We start from the raw sequence: 19,234 nt of genomic DNA, 5'->3' as shown, positions 1-19,234 counted from the left end.
TTGAAAAACATCTGATTAACCATGTGCATTGAAAAAAATTTCGATTGTTTCAAAGTAGAATAGGAATTATAAATCTAACATATATATAAAATTACGTTTTCTCTTCGACATCCGATTGGAATATTAATGAAAAGAATTATCTATAGTTTGTATTCGGAAATTTCCTATTAGAATTCAGATTAAAATATCTTGTACAAAATCATCTTCAAACTTTTGAATCCGTTCAAACGTTTGAATATTTTTCGGTGCTATTTCAAGCGAATTTCTTCTTCATCTGTAGCGGATCTTTCTCGATATATTTATCTATTCACTGTCGATTAGCTAAGCAAATTTTGTAAATCGTATTTACGCATAATTAAATGAATATTTATTAGCGTGAAGTTTATCAGCATCACCAGATCGGAATTTATCGATTTTAATTACCGCGCAAGCTGAATTCGACGCGAGTATCGACTGTCCGTCGATAATCCCGACCTTTAAATATGTTTCAGACCAGGTTATCTTTCCGCTGAACGCCAGATTAAATTCAAGTCATTGACTTAATACATGATCGCACTTAATCGAGAGGCAAGTTACTTTGAAAAAGATGGCAGTCACGAAACGTCATGCGTCGTGTTATTTTTTTCTCCGGTCGATTGAAATATCACAGTGTCACACGGCAATGACACGTGACACGGTACAGGATGGTCAATCACCGCGTTGCTAACAAAAAAGTCGATTTGTGTTACTAAAAGCGTAAAGGAAAAAGTTTCGTTGATATTTAAAAAATAATTATCTTCATTAAAATTAAAAATTCTATCTTTATAAAACATTACAGCGGACAAATAGATGAAATGAAGGGAAAAGAGCAATAGGCAATTTATGCGAACATTAAGTAAATCTTCTTGTTCTATTTAGACGAGATATTCTTTCGAGATGACAATTTCTTTGCAACGTGTAATTTTTTGCTCAATCGTTCGTGTTCGGATTATTTCGTTAAATCGAAACGCGACGTTTATCGGCCGGTAAATGAAAACGTAACTCTGAGCAATTGGATTCCGTGGCAGCGGGATAGAACTGGTCGCTTCGCGTTTCGTCCAAGTGACTTCACGTGTCTTTCCCGAGACAATCAAGTTTTCGGAACGCGAATAGCGTCGTTAGAATGTAACGCCGTAAATCATCATGCCGAACGAGGATTGCTCGTCCATCGTTTCCATCTGGATGACAAGCACGTATGTCGACGTTGATGGCGTAAGGGCCCCGATGATATGGGAGCCGGCAAAATGAACAGAGAGATTCCCAGCAGCACCCTCGCGACCCTGAGGGGGATCCTGGTGAGCTCATTGTCGAGGGAGAACCTCGGCCCTCACGACCTCCCCGTTCACGAGCACACGAGGCATCGACCGGCGAGAAAGGTGCACTTTCACGAAGGTAAACTGGAAATATAGCGCGATAACTTTCTTCTTTCTCAATGATGGAGAAACATATTTTTGTGGATAAACGTGCGCTATTTTTATACAGAATGATACACAATTGCTTAATCTTCCTTCCGCAGATTTTGCCAGTCACACATGCATAGGCACGTTAATATAAAATAATTAATATAAAAATATATATTATTTTCTCATTCAAGATTCTGAAGCATCGGGCAATTTATATTCGAAACGATTTAAAGTTGTGCAAATCAAGACTCTTTACGCATTAAGTTCCCAACAATGAATGCATCCTCAAATTGCATTCTCCCATCATGAGATCGCGCATGAGATAATTTAAATATAAACGGAGGAAGCGGGCACGCCCAACGACCGACGACACAATGTTGATCAATTGCATCGATCCCCGTGCGATTTATGTACACCATAATCGTTATAGGATGAATATAACGAGCAGATTGAATCGTATCCCACGGCATCGATTCGTGCGGATTTAAATAATTATACCGATAGCAATCCAGGCAGCTAAAATGTGCGCGATCTACGCGGAGCGTCGATTTATTCTCTTAATAAACAATTTTAATTCGCTCGAAATGACGAGACTCTTGAATTTTTATTACATGACTCTATCTAGGCAACGAATGTTGAATTATGGCGACGAGAGAGGATCCTTGAGGATCGAGTTGAAAATTAATTTCCCTCTTCGTCTCGTCGCGTACTTCTCATTCAAATTCACGTTAAAATCTTAACGATTGACTATGCATCGAGCGTTAAGTGGCGGCTCGCCTTCGCCGCACGTTTCAAGGATATCTTCCAGTTTTGCGCGTTTCGTTTACGAGAATGACATAATGTTCTCACTCGACTGGAGCAGTCGACGAAAGGCGATAACGATGATTTTCTCTTAAACATAATTGATCCGCTCTAATAAATAGCAGCGCGACACAACGAGATCCCGAGAGCGTTTCATGACACAGATCTCGCCCGATTCACCGAGCGGACCTGTTAATTGCACACAGAAATATCTATAATTTTCGGTGACGAGTCTTTGTTCTCTCGCACGGGAATGTCGGCGCAACGGAGGAGAGCTCATTACGCCAAACCAGTAGTTTTAATATCCATCGTGTAATTTAGACTAAAATGTATTTCTTTCGGCATCCAACGTGGTGTAGATGTCAATCTAAAACGCGTCTTTTACGTAACTTAAAAACGTATATTTTACATATTTATAATATATTAGTCAAAACGTCTCTAATCACATCCGATGTTTCCGTTAAAAATTTCAAAGATTATAAAAAGAGAGATTGCACAATCGGCATATATATTATAGAGCACGTGTTGCATACGCGAACGAATTATCTCATCGGCGGAAACGCGCGGGTCTAAGTATAAAAATAACGCAATTTCCTCGCGAAGGATGAGCAGAAACTCCGTGTAGTCTGCGCCACATACGGGCGGCAATGATAAAAATCTCGCGACGCATTAAATGCACTGCTTAGGAAGTATATAACGTCATTTCCTCGACGGCAGATCCCAGACAATTAACCATCGCACGCCTGCTCCGTGACTAATAGAATCCGTTGATGTCACGCGCTGAAAAGTACGCGTTCGCGACGATGTTTGCGGGTCCTTCGACCCGAACGATGTTCGATTGAGAACCGACGCGATATAATTGGAGTGTCGTCACGTATTGTCGAAACGATTCGCGCGTAAAGCTCAATGAGGAAACGTGAGATGCATCTCCCGACGCACGTGACGGCACGCATCGATAAAAGACAATCGGGTGACGATTCGGGGATAGGGAAACGGCGTCCGGGATTCTCGAATCCTCCATTCATCGATTGAGCGAAATTTTTCATTGCATTTTTGAAACTTTTAATCGCGATTTTCCCGAGTAATGATTAATGCGTTATCACTCGTGAGCCTTAACAGCAATTAGGAGGCGAATTTGTGTGAGCAGGAGGCGCCGCGAGGGTGGAAAATGCAGGGTTCGGTAATTGTTAATTACGGGATAAATCAATCCACGTCCCAATTAATCGGTTTCGTCGTTTGCGTTCACGCGACTCTGTCCTTCACCCCGCATCATCTTGGTTAATTTACACGCGATCCCCGTGCAATGAAAATCATTTTCGAAAACCTTCCTGGTATGGGATGATAGGGAGATTCTTCATTTCCGATTTTCATTTCTCGGAAGGATTCGTCCAGGGGCTGATTTCTCCTCGTTAATTTTACCATATGAATTAATTATAATATCATATACAATAATAATAAAATATTATTACTAGAAATTATTTTTATAATTGGTTATACATATAAATGAAAAAATATGCTAAATCCGATTACATTGCTTTTCAATAAAATATACAAGAAAAATTATATATATATATAATCATTATAATTAATTTCTTTTTAACTTATGTGTTGTTGCACCGATTACAAGTTTCGTTTGCTAAAATTGAATGATCGGATAATGGTGAAATAAGAGGATCGGAAAATATTGACGTGTGAGATTTCGCTTGAATCAACATTTAACATATAGTAACAAAATTTGGTAGTTTATATAGGACGATGTATGCTCTCGATGTATCTACATCGGATAAAGATCGATATAGTTTTCATCACGGATCACTTATCGTCATCCTATATGATTTATATATCAATATATCAATATATTCTAGCTTGAAACTGGAACGACCCCGATATCATTCTGTTTCTTAGAAATAAAAACAGATATAATAGTCATAGTACGCTTATTATATTATATGTTATAAGAGATGCTTTCTACATTACGTACAAGTTATAGGGAAGATGTAAGTTGTGTTCAAACACCGGACGTTTTAATATCTAATAAATTTCTGTCTCTTGAGAAAATGTCGTATTATTCTCGAGAAACTGATATGTATTGCATCGGCGGTAACTATATTTCAGAAAAGAATTATTACTTTTACAGTATATGGTTTTTCCCATGCTCCGTTTTACGAGCAGCGTTTCACACTCTAGTGAAAATTTCGCGCATTCCAGGACTACTGTAGGCGCTTGAAAAATATCTTTATCCGCATTGCGCCAAAAGTTAGAACGTTCGCTATCGCGCGACATTGCATAAAATTTCGGCGTTCGATAATTATTATATAATAGAGCTCATATTCTCTCTTTTTCTGTTTCAGGTGAGTACTACCCCGTCATAAAGAGCCGCTATATGCATCATCCGGATAATCGCGGTATGTAGAACGAATGAAACTATCACACATTGCGTTCAATCGTTCTCTTGAACACGACATTTCATTTTATGCTATGCTTCGACAACAGTAACTCGACACAAACGCGAATCTATATTGCCTGATGGAGATGGACACCGGTAGAGTTTCTACGAGTTCAATAACTCGCAGTAATATATAAAATTCGAATACGATAGTTTATTCGATAGTTTAAAATTGTTTTTAATTTTTATCGCATGAAATATAAATAGAGATCATTTTTGTAGTCTATCCGTAGTATCAAAATTATATCATTTTTAATAAGTTTCGCTTATTGTGTGTGTGTGTGTGTGTGTGTGTATGCATGATGGTTAAAATAAATTCGCGTTATCCGCTGACTCGCCAACGCAGAAATGCCTGAATAGCCTTTTAAAGACAAGATGAGATAAATTACAGCCGTAAATTAATACCCGAGATTAGAAGGAAATTTACATATCGAGACCCTCTATGGGAAACCCACGACGGTCACGCGATATTGCACTTGAACGCGCCTGCATTCTACCTATATTCCAACGCTCGCGGGATATAAAGCAAGAATGATTGGTTATCGGCCAAGTCACCTTTTACGACATCGTTATCATTGCAATTTAGGGAGAGAAGAAGAAAGCCTTTTTCTAATCACTCTTCGAGGATACATACATGCTCAAAAGAGATTCAAAGTCGTAAATTACCAGGGCGAAACTTCGCAGTTTATTATGAACTCGTTGCGCTTTTCATTACTTCCGCGACGTGTCGAAAAATGTTAAAGTAGCGCGAGAATATCATTAGATAGGTCCTTTCCCAGACACTTTTGGTCAAAAGCGATACCTTGCCTCGAAAGGATGGTGTACGTGACGAGCAATTAATTCTGGACCCTTCGAATCTTCAGTCGAGAGTTTACGAGAGAGTTCGTCGCGTATGTCGCCGATAGTTCGGGGTCTTCCTTAATGAAGTCTTGAATACTAAAGAGAGCCGAAGAGGTTGTACGCCTCCTTGTTGGTGCATAATATTTTGTCAATTTTTTACGCAAAATTAAAATAGTAGGAACAGTAAATCGAACCGTAAATTTGAAAAAAAATATAGGGGCAATTTTTTTAAAAAGATAAAGCCTGTTACGGATAAGAATCGATAAAACGAGGCACGAAATGATGTCATCGACAAATGAGTCGATAAATATTGACCTTAAATCGGAGTATCGTGTTTTAATTTAATTGATTGTGCAAATAGTTTATTTTCGCGCCTGGAACGCAATTGAAGAAGATTAATTACTTATGTATATCATAGAATACCAAAGCTGTTTAATATTCATTTTGAGCTACTTTTTCGACGAGTTCTACATTTCGTTAAAATAAATTTGATTTATTTATCGATAAGGTTCATTAATTAACTGTACATGTTTCCTCGCGATGTTCCAATTTTCAATGAATTCCTCGATAACGCGCGTTTATCACGTTTATACGCAATTATCGTTTTCCAGATAACGAGCCAGCTCATGTTTTACGCGCTAAAATTCTTATCGCGCTGTCACAAATCTTCGACATTTCGTATACATCTACGATGTTGAAACAAATATAATTTCTTTCAACTTTAGTATATGGTATTGTTGGCGAAACAATTTTCATCATCGTCATTTACGATGCGACGTAAATATTTTAATTCATATTAAAAGACTGGCTTTTAGACAGTCTTTTATAAAATATTCTACAATATAATAACTTTGTTGCGTATTTAATACTTATGTCAATTCTTCCCGTTGCATTATGTTATAAATGCTCATAAAAGTAATTACAATAAGTAATTATAAATTTGAAGATTGCAACATCCATGCTTAATCGGTTTTCGATATTTCACTCGTACGTTTATTTGATCGATTCGATCGATCGTTCAACATAACGATCGACACATACTGATTGGCATGTATAAGAGAACCGTCTACGAACCAGCTTCAGATATAAACGTTATCGGCATTCGGATAGAGTAGACCGCGGTATCCTATCTGTTTCCGCTGCGAATCTCGTCTTTCGATTCCGACGAGAAGATCCGAGTAAGACAATACGAGGATTCACCTGGCTGGCTTTACGAAATAATATCGCGCGCCGTTAAACGTGCTCCAAGAATATTTCATTGAATCGGTATTATTCGGGCGAGGATATATTTGATTTAGTGCGTTTGCGATAAATTATCGCGAGAACACTTTTGTTCTCACGCGAATCGTGCATGTGCATAAGCGGCAAAGTGCAGATTTTTAATGCAGAACTTAAATTTTGCAGAGGAAAAAAAAAAGCTTAATCCTTCTCTCGCGTAGATTACAGAGAAATATATTTTTCAAGAGCTTTCTCTGGAAACAGACAAACATGACGGCTAAAAGTTGCCGATTAAACGTATTGTACGTTTAATAACACGAATAAAATGCATTATGATTTTTCTATTAATTATATTTTTATTAATTTCCGGTTTATTTCTTTCTTATTTTTTTTTCACGATGCGTGTTTAGTCATTCTGTAATTATAATTCGGATGTCTATAAGTTTATTTATTTAAAACTTAATGTTTGAAATTAAAATGTAATGCATTCAAACTAGTACTCCATTGTGGAATTAATTACGCAGCGGATGAATATGTGAATCGACTGATCACATTCGGCACAATATTAACGGTGTCACAGGACTCGGGCTAGATAAACGCGTCTAAATAAAGGGATCCGGGATCAGTGGTTCAGAACAATCCGCTCGATCCGTTTATATATAGCTTTCGATTCAAATACTGGCAGATCCAAACTTGATATTGTGTTCTCGTTTATGATTCGCGAATTCTACGGATTGGCTGAATAGCGAGATTAAGATGCGCAAATGAAAATCGCTTCCATTCAAAGCGCATTTACATCTCTTCGCTCTCTGCGATTAATTATGTGCCACGAATAATGGCACTGGAATAGTGATTAGAGAGTAACATATTTAAAATAACGCGCGAGAACAAGATTGTAGAGACTTACCGAGATAGTTAGATAAATCGATGAGTTTGATGTGTCAGATGATTCAGAATTAATTTATGTTTGTAATACATGAATTTGATTGTCAAAGTTATTTGAATTCTAGTTATATTCCTAGTATAATATTGGCACATGCATTTGTGCCGTAACATTATTCTAAACTGGACTACATGTTTACAATGGACAATCAAATCTGAACAGAATAAGAATGCATTTTGCGATAAATTTTTAACATTTTTTTTTATCCGAAGTTCTGATTTATCATGACAAAAAAATCTAAATATAAATCTAATATTCAATTCGCGTGTTTGTTATATAAAAATGCGATTTTGCCACGTATATTTTATTATTATTCAACGGAGAACAATGAGAAAAGTTCCAATTTTGTGCAAGAGGAATCCGAATAGACGAAAATATTCCTCCGTATTCTATTTTTGGGAATCGATGCGTAGCGAGAGTAACTCTTTCCCAAGAACAAAAGGGCTGGCTATCCCGGCTGTAAGAATCGTAATCACGAAAAAATACCTTGGCCCATGAAAATCCATGTGAGATCCGTCACTCGTTTTCCTCTCATTATTTTCCAACGTTGAGAATCAAAAATGCACGACATGTATGTAAAGTATATCGATATTTTTTTATACCAGTTAATGTTATTTTTATAATCAACTCGTTTTTTTTATAAACGCGAGGAAATTTCATAATTAACGGCGGAAATTAATTTTCATATAAATAGCAAAGAGAATATTTTTTTCGTTTTTGCAATTATTCTAGTTGAATTCTCGCTCTGTTTTCTGCTAAATTTACGTTTGTTACACTCGTCAATGTTACCGGTAGTGGAGTCATTATTGCAATCCCGTTCATTGTAAAGACGAGACGAAAATTCAATTGAAAAAGTTACGTGCATTATCCAAGCAGAGAAAGAAAGAAAGAGAGATATGAGGTAATTATATAAATGTCACAAAAATATCTTGAAAAATTTTATGTTGCATTTAATGCTCTTTCTATAGTAATATATAATATCAAAATTTTTTAAAATTATTAATATTTTAAATATATAAAAGAGACTCTCGTCTAATATCTATAGCTTCTAAAATTGCGCGAATATATCGGACGATGACACTACTTGTTCTTTAACACGGAGACACATGTCGTACGTACACCTTTGTGGCTCGAAAACGCTCGATAACTCCGTCGAGATGGTCTACCGAAACCGACCGCAATAGTGAAACAAAGAAAGCTACGGTATCGACAATATCTCGATCGAATGAAAACGCCCGAATAAAAATGTCCCTCGATACACTTGACATAAATCTCAAACGCGATAAAAGGGTCACAGTAATGAACGATATCGAGCCGATCGTTAATGCGAAACGCGTCATCGAGTTCACGAGGAAGTATTTCGATGGAATTTTTCCTACTACCGGCGATTGAAATCTTACGAGCCGATATCCTGGAAATTTGATCGAGAGCGGGGCCGTATTATTTTCATTACGTTTTCTTTAAAAGAATATTTTTACAGAGAATTTATCATAATATGTGCCAACATTTTATTATTTTATATTTTTATGTAGAGTTAGAAATTATATTAAATTACTATAATATATAATATTATCTCCAAAAAATTTTCTCCATTACGTAAAATGCATTAAGCAGTATAATGAAAGCAGTGTTTATCTAAATCTCAATATCGTGTTAGATAAATATAAATTTCACAAGCATATCTTGTGTGAAAAATTCCCAAACACGATATCGCACACACATTGTCGGTAAGAATGTATTACCGATGACGCGATGTGCGCTCGTTCTGGTTCAAGTTTTCGAATAATTTTTCTTCCTTGTGCGATAAGTATATGTGTGGCGATGCCTCGCGGAGATCATCGTCGAGTTTGCCATATCCGCGACGAAAGTTTGCGGAAACTTCTGTCAAAAGTAATCCTCAGTTATGACGAAGCGATCCCCTTTCGCCAAAGATTACGATACGCTCTGCGGATTTTTACGAGATATTAAAGATCGGCCATTCTGAACTCGAAAAAGTGATCAAATATTCCATCGCTTTTTTTTTTCTCTTTCTAAGCACGCACGCGTGCACCATAATTTCGATTACTTTAGCATCAACGGACGAGTAAACTGTCCGTCTGTCCTTCGAATCGTCCTACCTTAGCGAAAAAGAATTTTCTCTCCAGCGGGAAAGCTCGTAGATCGTACTACAGCATCCGACACGAGAAATCGTTTATTATTTACGCAATCGGGGAGAACATTCGTTCTACTTCAATGCGACAGCAATTGCAATTGCATAACGTTCAGGTAATTCTTATATTTGACACTTTCCCGCTCAGACCTCTCTCTCTCTCTCACATCGCTTTTCATATATTCTCTTCGTTCGTGTCGTGAGATGTCAACTATTATTTTTATTTTATTTATTTTTGTATCTTGAGCTCGAGGCTTTTAAAGGACACCTTGATGTTAATTTCCATTTATCTACCAAAAATTGATCTATGAATCATTCGTGTTCAGTTCTTGGACGTTTCCATGGTAAATAATGATCGTGCATTCGCTTGCGAAACTGAATAATACATGAGAATAGAGTCTTCTCGGGAAAACAGCTTGCACGCAAAGTTGATCCGTCGATCTACGTTCGAATTCCGAGTCCCGATAGAAATGAAACAGCCTCGACAAAGACTGTCGAACTCTTGGGAATCTATAATTCAAGCTGAAGGAGATCTGTCACTAAACTTTCTCGAAATAGTCTTGTCGAAAACAATTGTTTCAGATCACAGTCTCGGGATGAAGAAAAGAAAGAGTTACATATACACGCGTATAACGAGATATTAAATAGTTTAATTTCATTCTATTACATTCTTTTTTCGTCTTTCGAATGTCCAAGAATTGGCCGACGAAATCTCAACTTTACTTAACGAAATGCGAGCTGATACGTGGCGTAGCTAATAATCGAGAATCCGACGTCAGTCGAATCGCACGACTGCAAAAGCAACAGTGCGTGTCGCCCTTCGGCGACCGTGCGAAAGATCGTGTGCGAGCAGTAAAAACAGAACACGCGAAAGGGGGAACCTGCTCCTGCGGAAGCTCGATATGCCGGGGATTAGCGAGCGAGGATGACGTGAGGGCGCGGCGACGTGGATGGGCAGAGTGGATACAACGCCCCGTTCAATTGATTTTCATTTAGTGGAGGAATGTGATTTTAACGGCGGCTAGTGGAATTTAGCGAAATTGACGAGAAGAGAAACGCGTGTTTTTAATTCGTTTAACCATTAGGGAAAAGTTAGTAAGAGAATGTGAAATATTTTTGCGCGCGTCTGTGATCGAGAAATGTAAAATGATTAAAGACCGATAGATGTAAATTTACGGACAGGATATAACAATATTATTAATAATAATTTTGTTAATAAAAAAATATAGTAATATTATTAATTATTATTTTGTTAGATTATACGCGCTGTCGAGGGGCGTATATTATTTTTATCGCTATGTAATGGTGATGGAATGGACATAGTCGTCGAAGAAGCAAGTTTACGAGATTAAAATGAAATGAGAAATACAAAAGCACTTAAAGTGCTGGAAAATGCTCCTTATTTTCCGAACTTTCTTCGTGGCAATAACGAGAAACTCGAGATAAATCGCATTCACCGCCGATAGACATTTCCCCGGCGTTGAAATTAATCCTCGATAATTAACTTACTTCACTCCTGAGCACTCGTCTCCGATTCGACGATCATAGGACTCCGATAAGGACTCCAAACTTCTTACGAGGTTCGAAACTCGACGACTAATTCATCGATGAATGATGATTATATCATACAAGATTGCGCATAGCTTCTTTTCCGGCGTTTATATGTATCTGTGGATAGGGAAAAACTTTTCTAATTAAATAATACGTCTAGCGTCCAAGGATGCAAAGATTACTAAAAATTTTTTTATCAAATCACCTCGATCTTTTCTTTGAAAACTGAAAAACTTTTTTGTTATTCATCGAAATGTTATTAATTATTGAAGCGTTCAAGCATATTTATATGTGTATTTTTCTTCGAAAAATAATTGCTCGTTATATTTTATGATATTTTACTCGCAATACGATATTTACTAATAGAACGTAATGTGTTAGCATTTTGTAAGGAAAAGCTAAATAAAATTTCTTTATAGTGTCATCTTGTTTGTGTATATATGTATATATGTACATATGAACCTTCATTTAAAAAAGAAGGAAAGATAGAATGTAATTTGTACGTACTACAATTCTGAGATAAGCATTAAAGCGACGAATTACAGATGTTTTGGAATTGAAGAGAAAATGTTCCAAAATCTTGTTCCAAAATTACGAAATATTCAACCTCAAGCATTGCCAGTTTACTCAAGCATTTGGAATAAAATTAATTGCCCTGAGCACCCTGAGATCGTCATCGTGTATCGTCATATCCGGTTGGGATGTAATTTTCCGGGCTGAGACAGAGAAAGATGGTGAGTAAAATCGTGTAGCTGGGGCCACCCTGGGGATTCCCTCGAATTGAGCAGCGAAATGGGAAAAGAGCGGCGACGCTGTCGGGATGTTTCTTGCGCGGTAGAAACGCCGGTTTCATATGGCGCAAGAGATTCCGATTAGTTTGGTTTCTCGAATTTGGCCGTCTTCCCAGACGCGCCCGGAATTTCGGGGAGACACGTACGCAGAACCGCGGCCACGTCGCTCACGTTAGCAATGACGATGATTTCGGGGGTTGACGTTCGGAAACACATCGCTCGGATGGACACGATAGAGTTTTGAAAAAAAAAAAAGCATAATTCCGAAATTCGAAAAGTAACGATGACACTTTAAAAATATATAGATTTTCCAAAACTTTTCATATATAATATTTCGAAAAAAATAATATTTTTATATTTCATAACGTTTCACTTTTAGATCCATTTTTACGTTTATTACTTTAAGACTTTGAGTATAATTTTCATGCAATCTGTTTTTCCTCCTTCTGAATTTATGTGTAAGCTATCGTGAGATAAAAAAGCCAGCTCGTAATCTTTTATTTATATAGAGATTATATTGACGTCTCGTTTACGTGTCGTAAAAACGAGAATAACGAGTTTACCGCGATAGAAATAATGTGATTTCACGGACAATTTCCCCAAAAAGGGGAAAATATTTCTGTAAATCCGCACCGTGATATTCCGTCAAGGAAATCGTCCCTTCAAGGTTATCGATCTTCAAGGACCACGTCGTGAACCGTAAAAATGATGCACGAGAATTGCCAGCCCTTTTCTATCCTAAATCTTCGCTTTGAGATCCCTTGAGGACTGACCCTCGAGGATCCCTGCGTTTTGCGTCCGACATTCTGTAATATCTTATGTCAGTTTCTTATCTTCAAACTATATTTCCAACTCGTATGAAGGACCAAGCACATGCTTACGAATACCTGACGTAACCTGACAGGACTTTGCAAAATTTCTCTATAGGATTTAAATTCATACGATCAAAGTGTCGAGGCCCGAAATATCAATTTGGAGCTGTCCAACGATCGGGGTCACCTAATTCTCCATCGAATTGCGATGATGCGATGATCGAGGCGCGATACAAAACGCTGGCTCGCGCGAAAGCGCTCGCTGACGGGGCGAAAACTCAAACGGCAAAATAATAAATCAAGCTCTCACGGTCGATCGGTAGCGAGTAAAGCCGAAGAGCCGAACGAGAGGGATGATGAACGGGCCGTCGAAGGGAAGAAGGCAGAGGTCGAAGATCACGATGGAATTAGGCGGCACGGCCAAACCGACCGGAGGTGACGAGAACGCGCGCCGCTCCGCGATACAGACAAGTTGACCATTTCGGGAGAGGGTTCGTAGGTGGTGGCGGTGGCTGATCGATGCAACAGCAGCGCCATCACCGCCAGCATTTCCACCCCCGTTTTCCCTTCGCCGCTTATATCCCGCGATTCCTCTTCCTTCCCGCCTTATCTCACGGTCACTCTTCCGGCTTCCTCGCCTCCCTTCCTCTTTTATCCTCCCTGTCTTATCCGTCTTCTCCCTCCAAGTCTCCTCTCTCAGTATATACTATACGCACCGACTGAACGTATCGCCCCTCCATCCCTCCGTGATCCTTTGCTCTTCCTCTTCTCCTATCCTCTGCATTCTCTCCAACGACTTCTTTCCAACCCCTCGCGTATCCTCGCGACCATGTACTACGCGCGTACTAACCGAGCAACGTATATCGGATCTCTGCGGGGAGTCGGTGCAACCCTCTTCCGTGCGCGCCACCCTCCAGACGGGGGTTGTTCCGGCGTAAGCACCTCGCGCTGCTCTCTCGGCTATTTTGCAGGCTCAGTTCTCGCCTGGAGACCATCCGGTGCGCAGGTGATCCGGGAACCATCCATCTCGAACACCCGGGTTCGCTTGTCGCGATGGCGCGTCGGTTCACCACGAGGTGGACGCAAGACCCACGCGTCCAGATCAAGGTGCTCTCCTTCCGTTCCCGCAATCGTTTCTATCCTGCTCCGTTTCCCGATCGCGATCCGCTGCGGCTGGCTCGTTTTAATGCGGATAAGGCTTGATTATATCAACTCGCGATGGCGAAAACCTTCGTTGTCTTTTTCGTTTATTTTCGTTTTAAACCGATAGCTTGACGAAGTTAAGAAACCAGTGTGATAAAAACGGTGCAATTTATATTTTCGAGATAGATGCGCTCGTGATGAAGCTAAGTTTTATAAGAAGAGAGTGCGCGTATTCGGTAGGTTAATTTATTTTATTTATGAAAGACAATACGTCAATGTTAATTTTGAAAATTTATTATTTTATGATTATTTTTTGCGATCACTTTTGTCAACTTTACTCAATTCGATTTATGAATTTTTTTTCTTATTCTTGTACACGTTGTGAGATCTCTGAAAATTTCATTTTATTTTAATCCAAACAAATATTAGAATGTTTTAAGTAAGGTATAATTTACAGAATTATAGTCACGTGACCGTTGTTATGCATCTTTCTCTTTCTCTCTTAATTTTATTTCTTAAATTTATATATAAAATTTCCAAAGAAGCTTTATAAAAATCTACGATTGCGGGATAAACGAAAATACAGTTATTGCTAATTTTTCCCGTTATTTTATTTTATTTATCAAAGATTAATCGACATATTTATAAACTATATTTATCCTCGCATTTTTTATAAAAAAAAAATTTTTTTATTCGATAAAGGTATATTAGAAATCCAGCTAGATTAAATTATTGTATAGGAAAGTAAGATACTTTACCTTATAGAATCTCGCATTTGGGAAAATATAATATAATATCTCAAACATCTTGCTGTTATACTGTCATCAAAATAACTTAGATCGATACAATTTCGAATATCAACAGCGACCTGATCTTAATCAAAGATTATGCAAGGATTAGACGATTCCGACGACTAATTGGTTAATTTCACAATTAATCCGATTAAACTTTGATCTTTTTCTCAAAATCTCCCGCAATCGACACATCGATATCTTGTCACGTATCATTCGTCACGCACAGATTTTGAATCGCGTGTAAAGATATATGTACATATCAATTAATTTAATTATTACCAATCTTATTCGCTGGATAATATTTTTCTTTTTTTAGTCTTTAACATTAAATATCTTAAGAGACTGCTATTTGATCGCCGACAAAATACTGCGATAGCACGGGAAGGATAAAGGTGTTATATCCTTTTTCAACGGCGTCGTAACGTCGTCCTTTCCGGAAAATTTTGTTTCCACCCTCGCAGTCTCTCCGTGGCTAACGATCGAACGTGTTTCGGCAGGCTCGATTTTCCGAAATGCGACCGGATATCCAAGGCGTTCCAAATAAGATTCGTAATCAAAGTTTCGAGTTAAGCCATTAAAATCGATTTTCTGCCGACTTTCGCGCGTTAATCCGTTCGAGAGAACTTGTTTAAAATAAGGTTGACGAGGGAGATTGGGATGTCGAGGACTGTAAAACGAAGAAATTATTTTCGCGTAAAAATTTGTTACGGAGCAATTCGATGAAAAATTATAGCTCTCAATTCATATCACTGATTTTGAAATTCTGGGAAAACTTATCAAATAAATAGAGTTTAATATATCAAGAGATATTCATCTCTTGATCCACATTAAAGCACAATATCTTATATAAAAACCAGAACTTTGTCATGCTCGATTAAGAAAGAAAAATATCAATTATTTATATCAGATAATGACGAATAATGAAAAATATAATGTATGTTTCTTGCTTAAAATATTAGAAAAAATTTAGAATTACATGTATGATAAAGACGATAAAGATATTAATATTTTTCTTTTTTTTTTTTTTTTTTATAATTGAATCTCTTCGATTCATATCTAAAAATATAGCGCGAATGTAATTATTAAAATCTTTTCACATCCATTATAGTGATTCGCAATTTAATGCAAAAGCCATATCCGATCGTCTAGGGAATAAAATTAATTCCTCTGTCTTTGTTTCATTATTCAATTCGGCTTATGCTCGTCCTCGCCTCGGGGGATGGCAATTAACATAATGAATTTTGGTCCTATCACACATGTCTCGCCCCATTTATCCTTCGCGTTTAGGGCCCTAAGCACAAGTATTAAGCGAATGGCGATTCTCACGAAGCTCGTCGAATAATAGGTTTATCGTTAAATTAGAATTGCTCGTAGTTTCATGCTCGCGATAGCAGCTTTTGTCGGAGTTTATCTTTGCCGTCCGCCGAATATATATCGTTCTCGCCCAAACAAATGCCTTTCACTTTCGTCGCTCTAATTGTCCGTTTTATTCACGTGTGAAATGCGTTTTTCCAATAATCCTTTCGAGATTTTATCGACGATTTAATTTTGTTCGTATAGTTATATTGTTCGCGCATCGTAAATAACTTATCTAGACAGCGCCGTCACTCTGTCATATTTACAGGCAGTTCCTCTCTCTGGGCGACATAAAAAATATAAACGTATGCATTACATACGCGTTGTAACACTCATGTATATGTGAGTGAAAATGAGACTGTCTTTCCAGATGCCGGGAGAAATAACGCACCATTGTGCCCACGCGTGTCTGGCTCTGACAGAAGCTCGATGGTTGGTTTGCCGATCGGCAAGGCCGTTGGCGATTGCTTTCAAAGTCGGCTTCCGATTTTCTCCCGCCATAGTTCTACGCGAGATCGCACACAAGTGTCGGAAGAAAATATTTAATATTTTTGTTAATGACAAGTCTCACGAGGCTTACATCGTGCTTTCTTGATAAGCTTTTCCTCGTAGCTGAAGCTAATCTGACTTTTAAGATCCAGATAATCATCAAAATCATTGAAATGTTTAAGAAAAAATGTCTGAAAATAATTCTAGAGCAAGTAGTAGAACAGAATAGAATTAATCGATGCTAAGCGCAAGGTCTTAATTAATTCGATGAATATTCTTATTATATTTTCTCATGAACCTGTTTCTCGAAGACGGACACGATAAACAATGAAATATTTACTTTTTTAATAATTTATAAAAGCAATAAAATTCACTTGAGCGCGATTGGAAAATCATCGTATTCGGGCATCCTCATCTTGTTTTCTTCTTAATGGCCGATGCGGTTGGCAACGGTACAACGGATATTTGACGAAATTATGTGCATGCTAAGCGTGCGTGCGCATGCCGAAAGGGTTTTTGCTCGCAGTCCATCGCGTGCAACGATAAATCATAAAGTTCTTCGAGCGGGGGCGTAAACTATTTTTCCTCCATGGAACCGCGTTTTCGTCTTCTTAAAATTTCTAATTCATTCTCTCATGAATATACACTGAAAATTTGTGCTTATCGCGTGGTAACGGAATGTGAGGGAAACACATGATTCTGGCATTTGTCAAATGATTCTCTCATTAACGCATGCATTGACATTTCGAACAATCGTTTGTGCGCCAGGCGGGTAGATAAACGCGCACGATTCATGTTCGAACGTCCAGCTTAATAATCGAATACAATCTTTGCGGTATCGATTATTAATCGATATTAATATAATATTATATTTATTACGGTATTATATTGACAATCCTATATTGACGTGAACTATTAATTATTTTCTATTACTCGCTATCAATCCGAATCTAATCAAGATATAATCTTGTAGGCGTAAAAATATAGAAAGTTTCAAAATATGCAAAATGATATCCTATGAATGCGTGTATGTGCTATTGAATACAACTCCATTTTCTCTAAAATCTTTCTTCACAACTTTATCGATTGATCTCTAATTTATAATTATATTTTATATACATATAGATGTATTTTAAAAGTTTATAGTTTATTATATTACGTATGTATCTAAGTCGTCGGTTTATATTGAGTCCATCGTTAATTTAATTATTTGATCTCGCGATCAGCGATTATTAGCCATTATTCGATCGTGCATTGTCAACGTGCTCCTATGAATAATTAATTTAACGAGGACACACCGTCCGTGTGACGGGGAGTCGTTAAACCCCCTCTTTGATGATTTTCAATATGCGGCATAAATCGTATAACCGGCCCAGCTCGTATATTCGTATCCACGTTTGCGGTGGAAATACCATGAATGCCCACGCGGTGAACTAAATTAACAGCATGCGGCGTAATTTTAGCGTAATGCAAATCGATAGTTCCGCGGTACCTCCTCCCTCCCTCCCTCCCTGGCGCTCGGTACGTCACGAAATCCCACTTTATACAGGTCTACGCGACATTTCACGTTACCGGGACTATCGCGGCCGAGGCTGTAAATTTTGCAAAGTGCTGGCGACCAGCCAGACATTTTTATTACCATTCGTGTGCTGTACACCCTACGCTAACTAACACCGCTGTGCATTTATCGGATGCATCCGTCTCATCTCTATTCACAGCGGTGTGCTTACGCTTTGTGTTTGCTAAAGGTGTTCGATCACCGCGCGTTCTTACATTGTTTACGTGTTTATGGTAAAATTATATATTCTAACGATTTCATAGGAATCCAAGATTAGCTTCTTTTTCCTCTTGCGCCACACGAAACTGATAAATGTTGCATAAGAACATGATAAATTATAATAGATCTCCGTATAACGTGGGAAATATATTGTGCGTTACACGATACTCAGGTTGTACAAATATTCGAAAATACTTTGTTCGTCATGAAAGAAGCAGATAATGTGAAATTTATCTACCGCGTTTTATCAAGATAATTTACCACGTCGTATGAGATCTGTCGCAATCTTTTTGCCGCGTTATACGAATCTTTATAGGAATATTGTGCTGTACGGTATTTTACTGTACTTGTAAAAAAGCAAGAATACGGTAGGTAGAAACATGATAGGAAACTTGAAATATTAAGATGTGATTTTGATTTATCAGGAAACTCGCTGTGGAAAATCGAGAGAAACATGAAGATGATTCGAATGATGATTTTTAAGAAATCCATTTCTAATCGTTTTATAGATTTTATCGATTTTATAGATTTTATATAAAATGATAATTATAAAATGGTGATAAAATATTTAGATAAGGAGATAGGAATATATAGTACAATAGTAGGAATAAATCATATCGTAAGGCTTAAAGATTCACCGACATCCTTTATCTCGTCTCCTCGTATTGTTTTCTTCTTCTAATATTAATAGTAAAATGATAAC

At 37.7% G+C, this 19,234-nt stretch overlaps 1 protein-coding gene across 34 annotated transcripts in view; it reads left to right on the top strand.

Annotated features, from left to right (window-relative positions):
* Positions 1-19,234, top strand: part of LOC138936797 (ensconsin) — a 139,045-nt gene that overhangs the window by 78,274 nt on the left and 41,537 nt on the right. For 5 of the 34 annotated variants that reach the window (XM_070302476.1, XM_070302480.1, XM_070302478.1 and 2 more), the window contains exon 1: positions 13,974-14,079. The exons of 16 other annotated variants lie outside the window; for them this stretch is intronic. Coding sequence is in view for 8 of the 18 variants with exons in the window: in XM_070302489.1 (XP_070158590.1) it covers positions 1,248-1,410; positions 4,574-4,627 (217 nt within the window). In the remaining 10 variants the exon portion in view is untranslated. Of the gene's footprint in view, positions 1-232; positions 1,411-4,573; positions 4,628-13,969; positions 14,080-19,234 lie in introns of those variants that run through there. 13 more of the 34 variants (XM_070302489.1, XM_070302488.1, XM_070302503.1 and 10 more) reach the window with 10 other exon arrangements.

The sequence above is a fragment of the Polyergus mexicanus genome, unplaced genomic scaffold (assembly GCF_030449975.1).
Source record: "Polyergus mexicanus isolate NDT 795.1 unplaced genomic scaffold, iyPolMexi1.0 SCAF_10, whole genome shotgun sequence".
NCBI lineage: Eukaryota > Metazoa > Arthropoda > Insecta > Hymenoptera > Formicidae > Polyergus > Polyergus mexicanus.
This window is presented reverse-complemented; position numbering and strand designations above follow the sequence as displayed.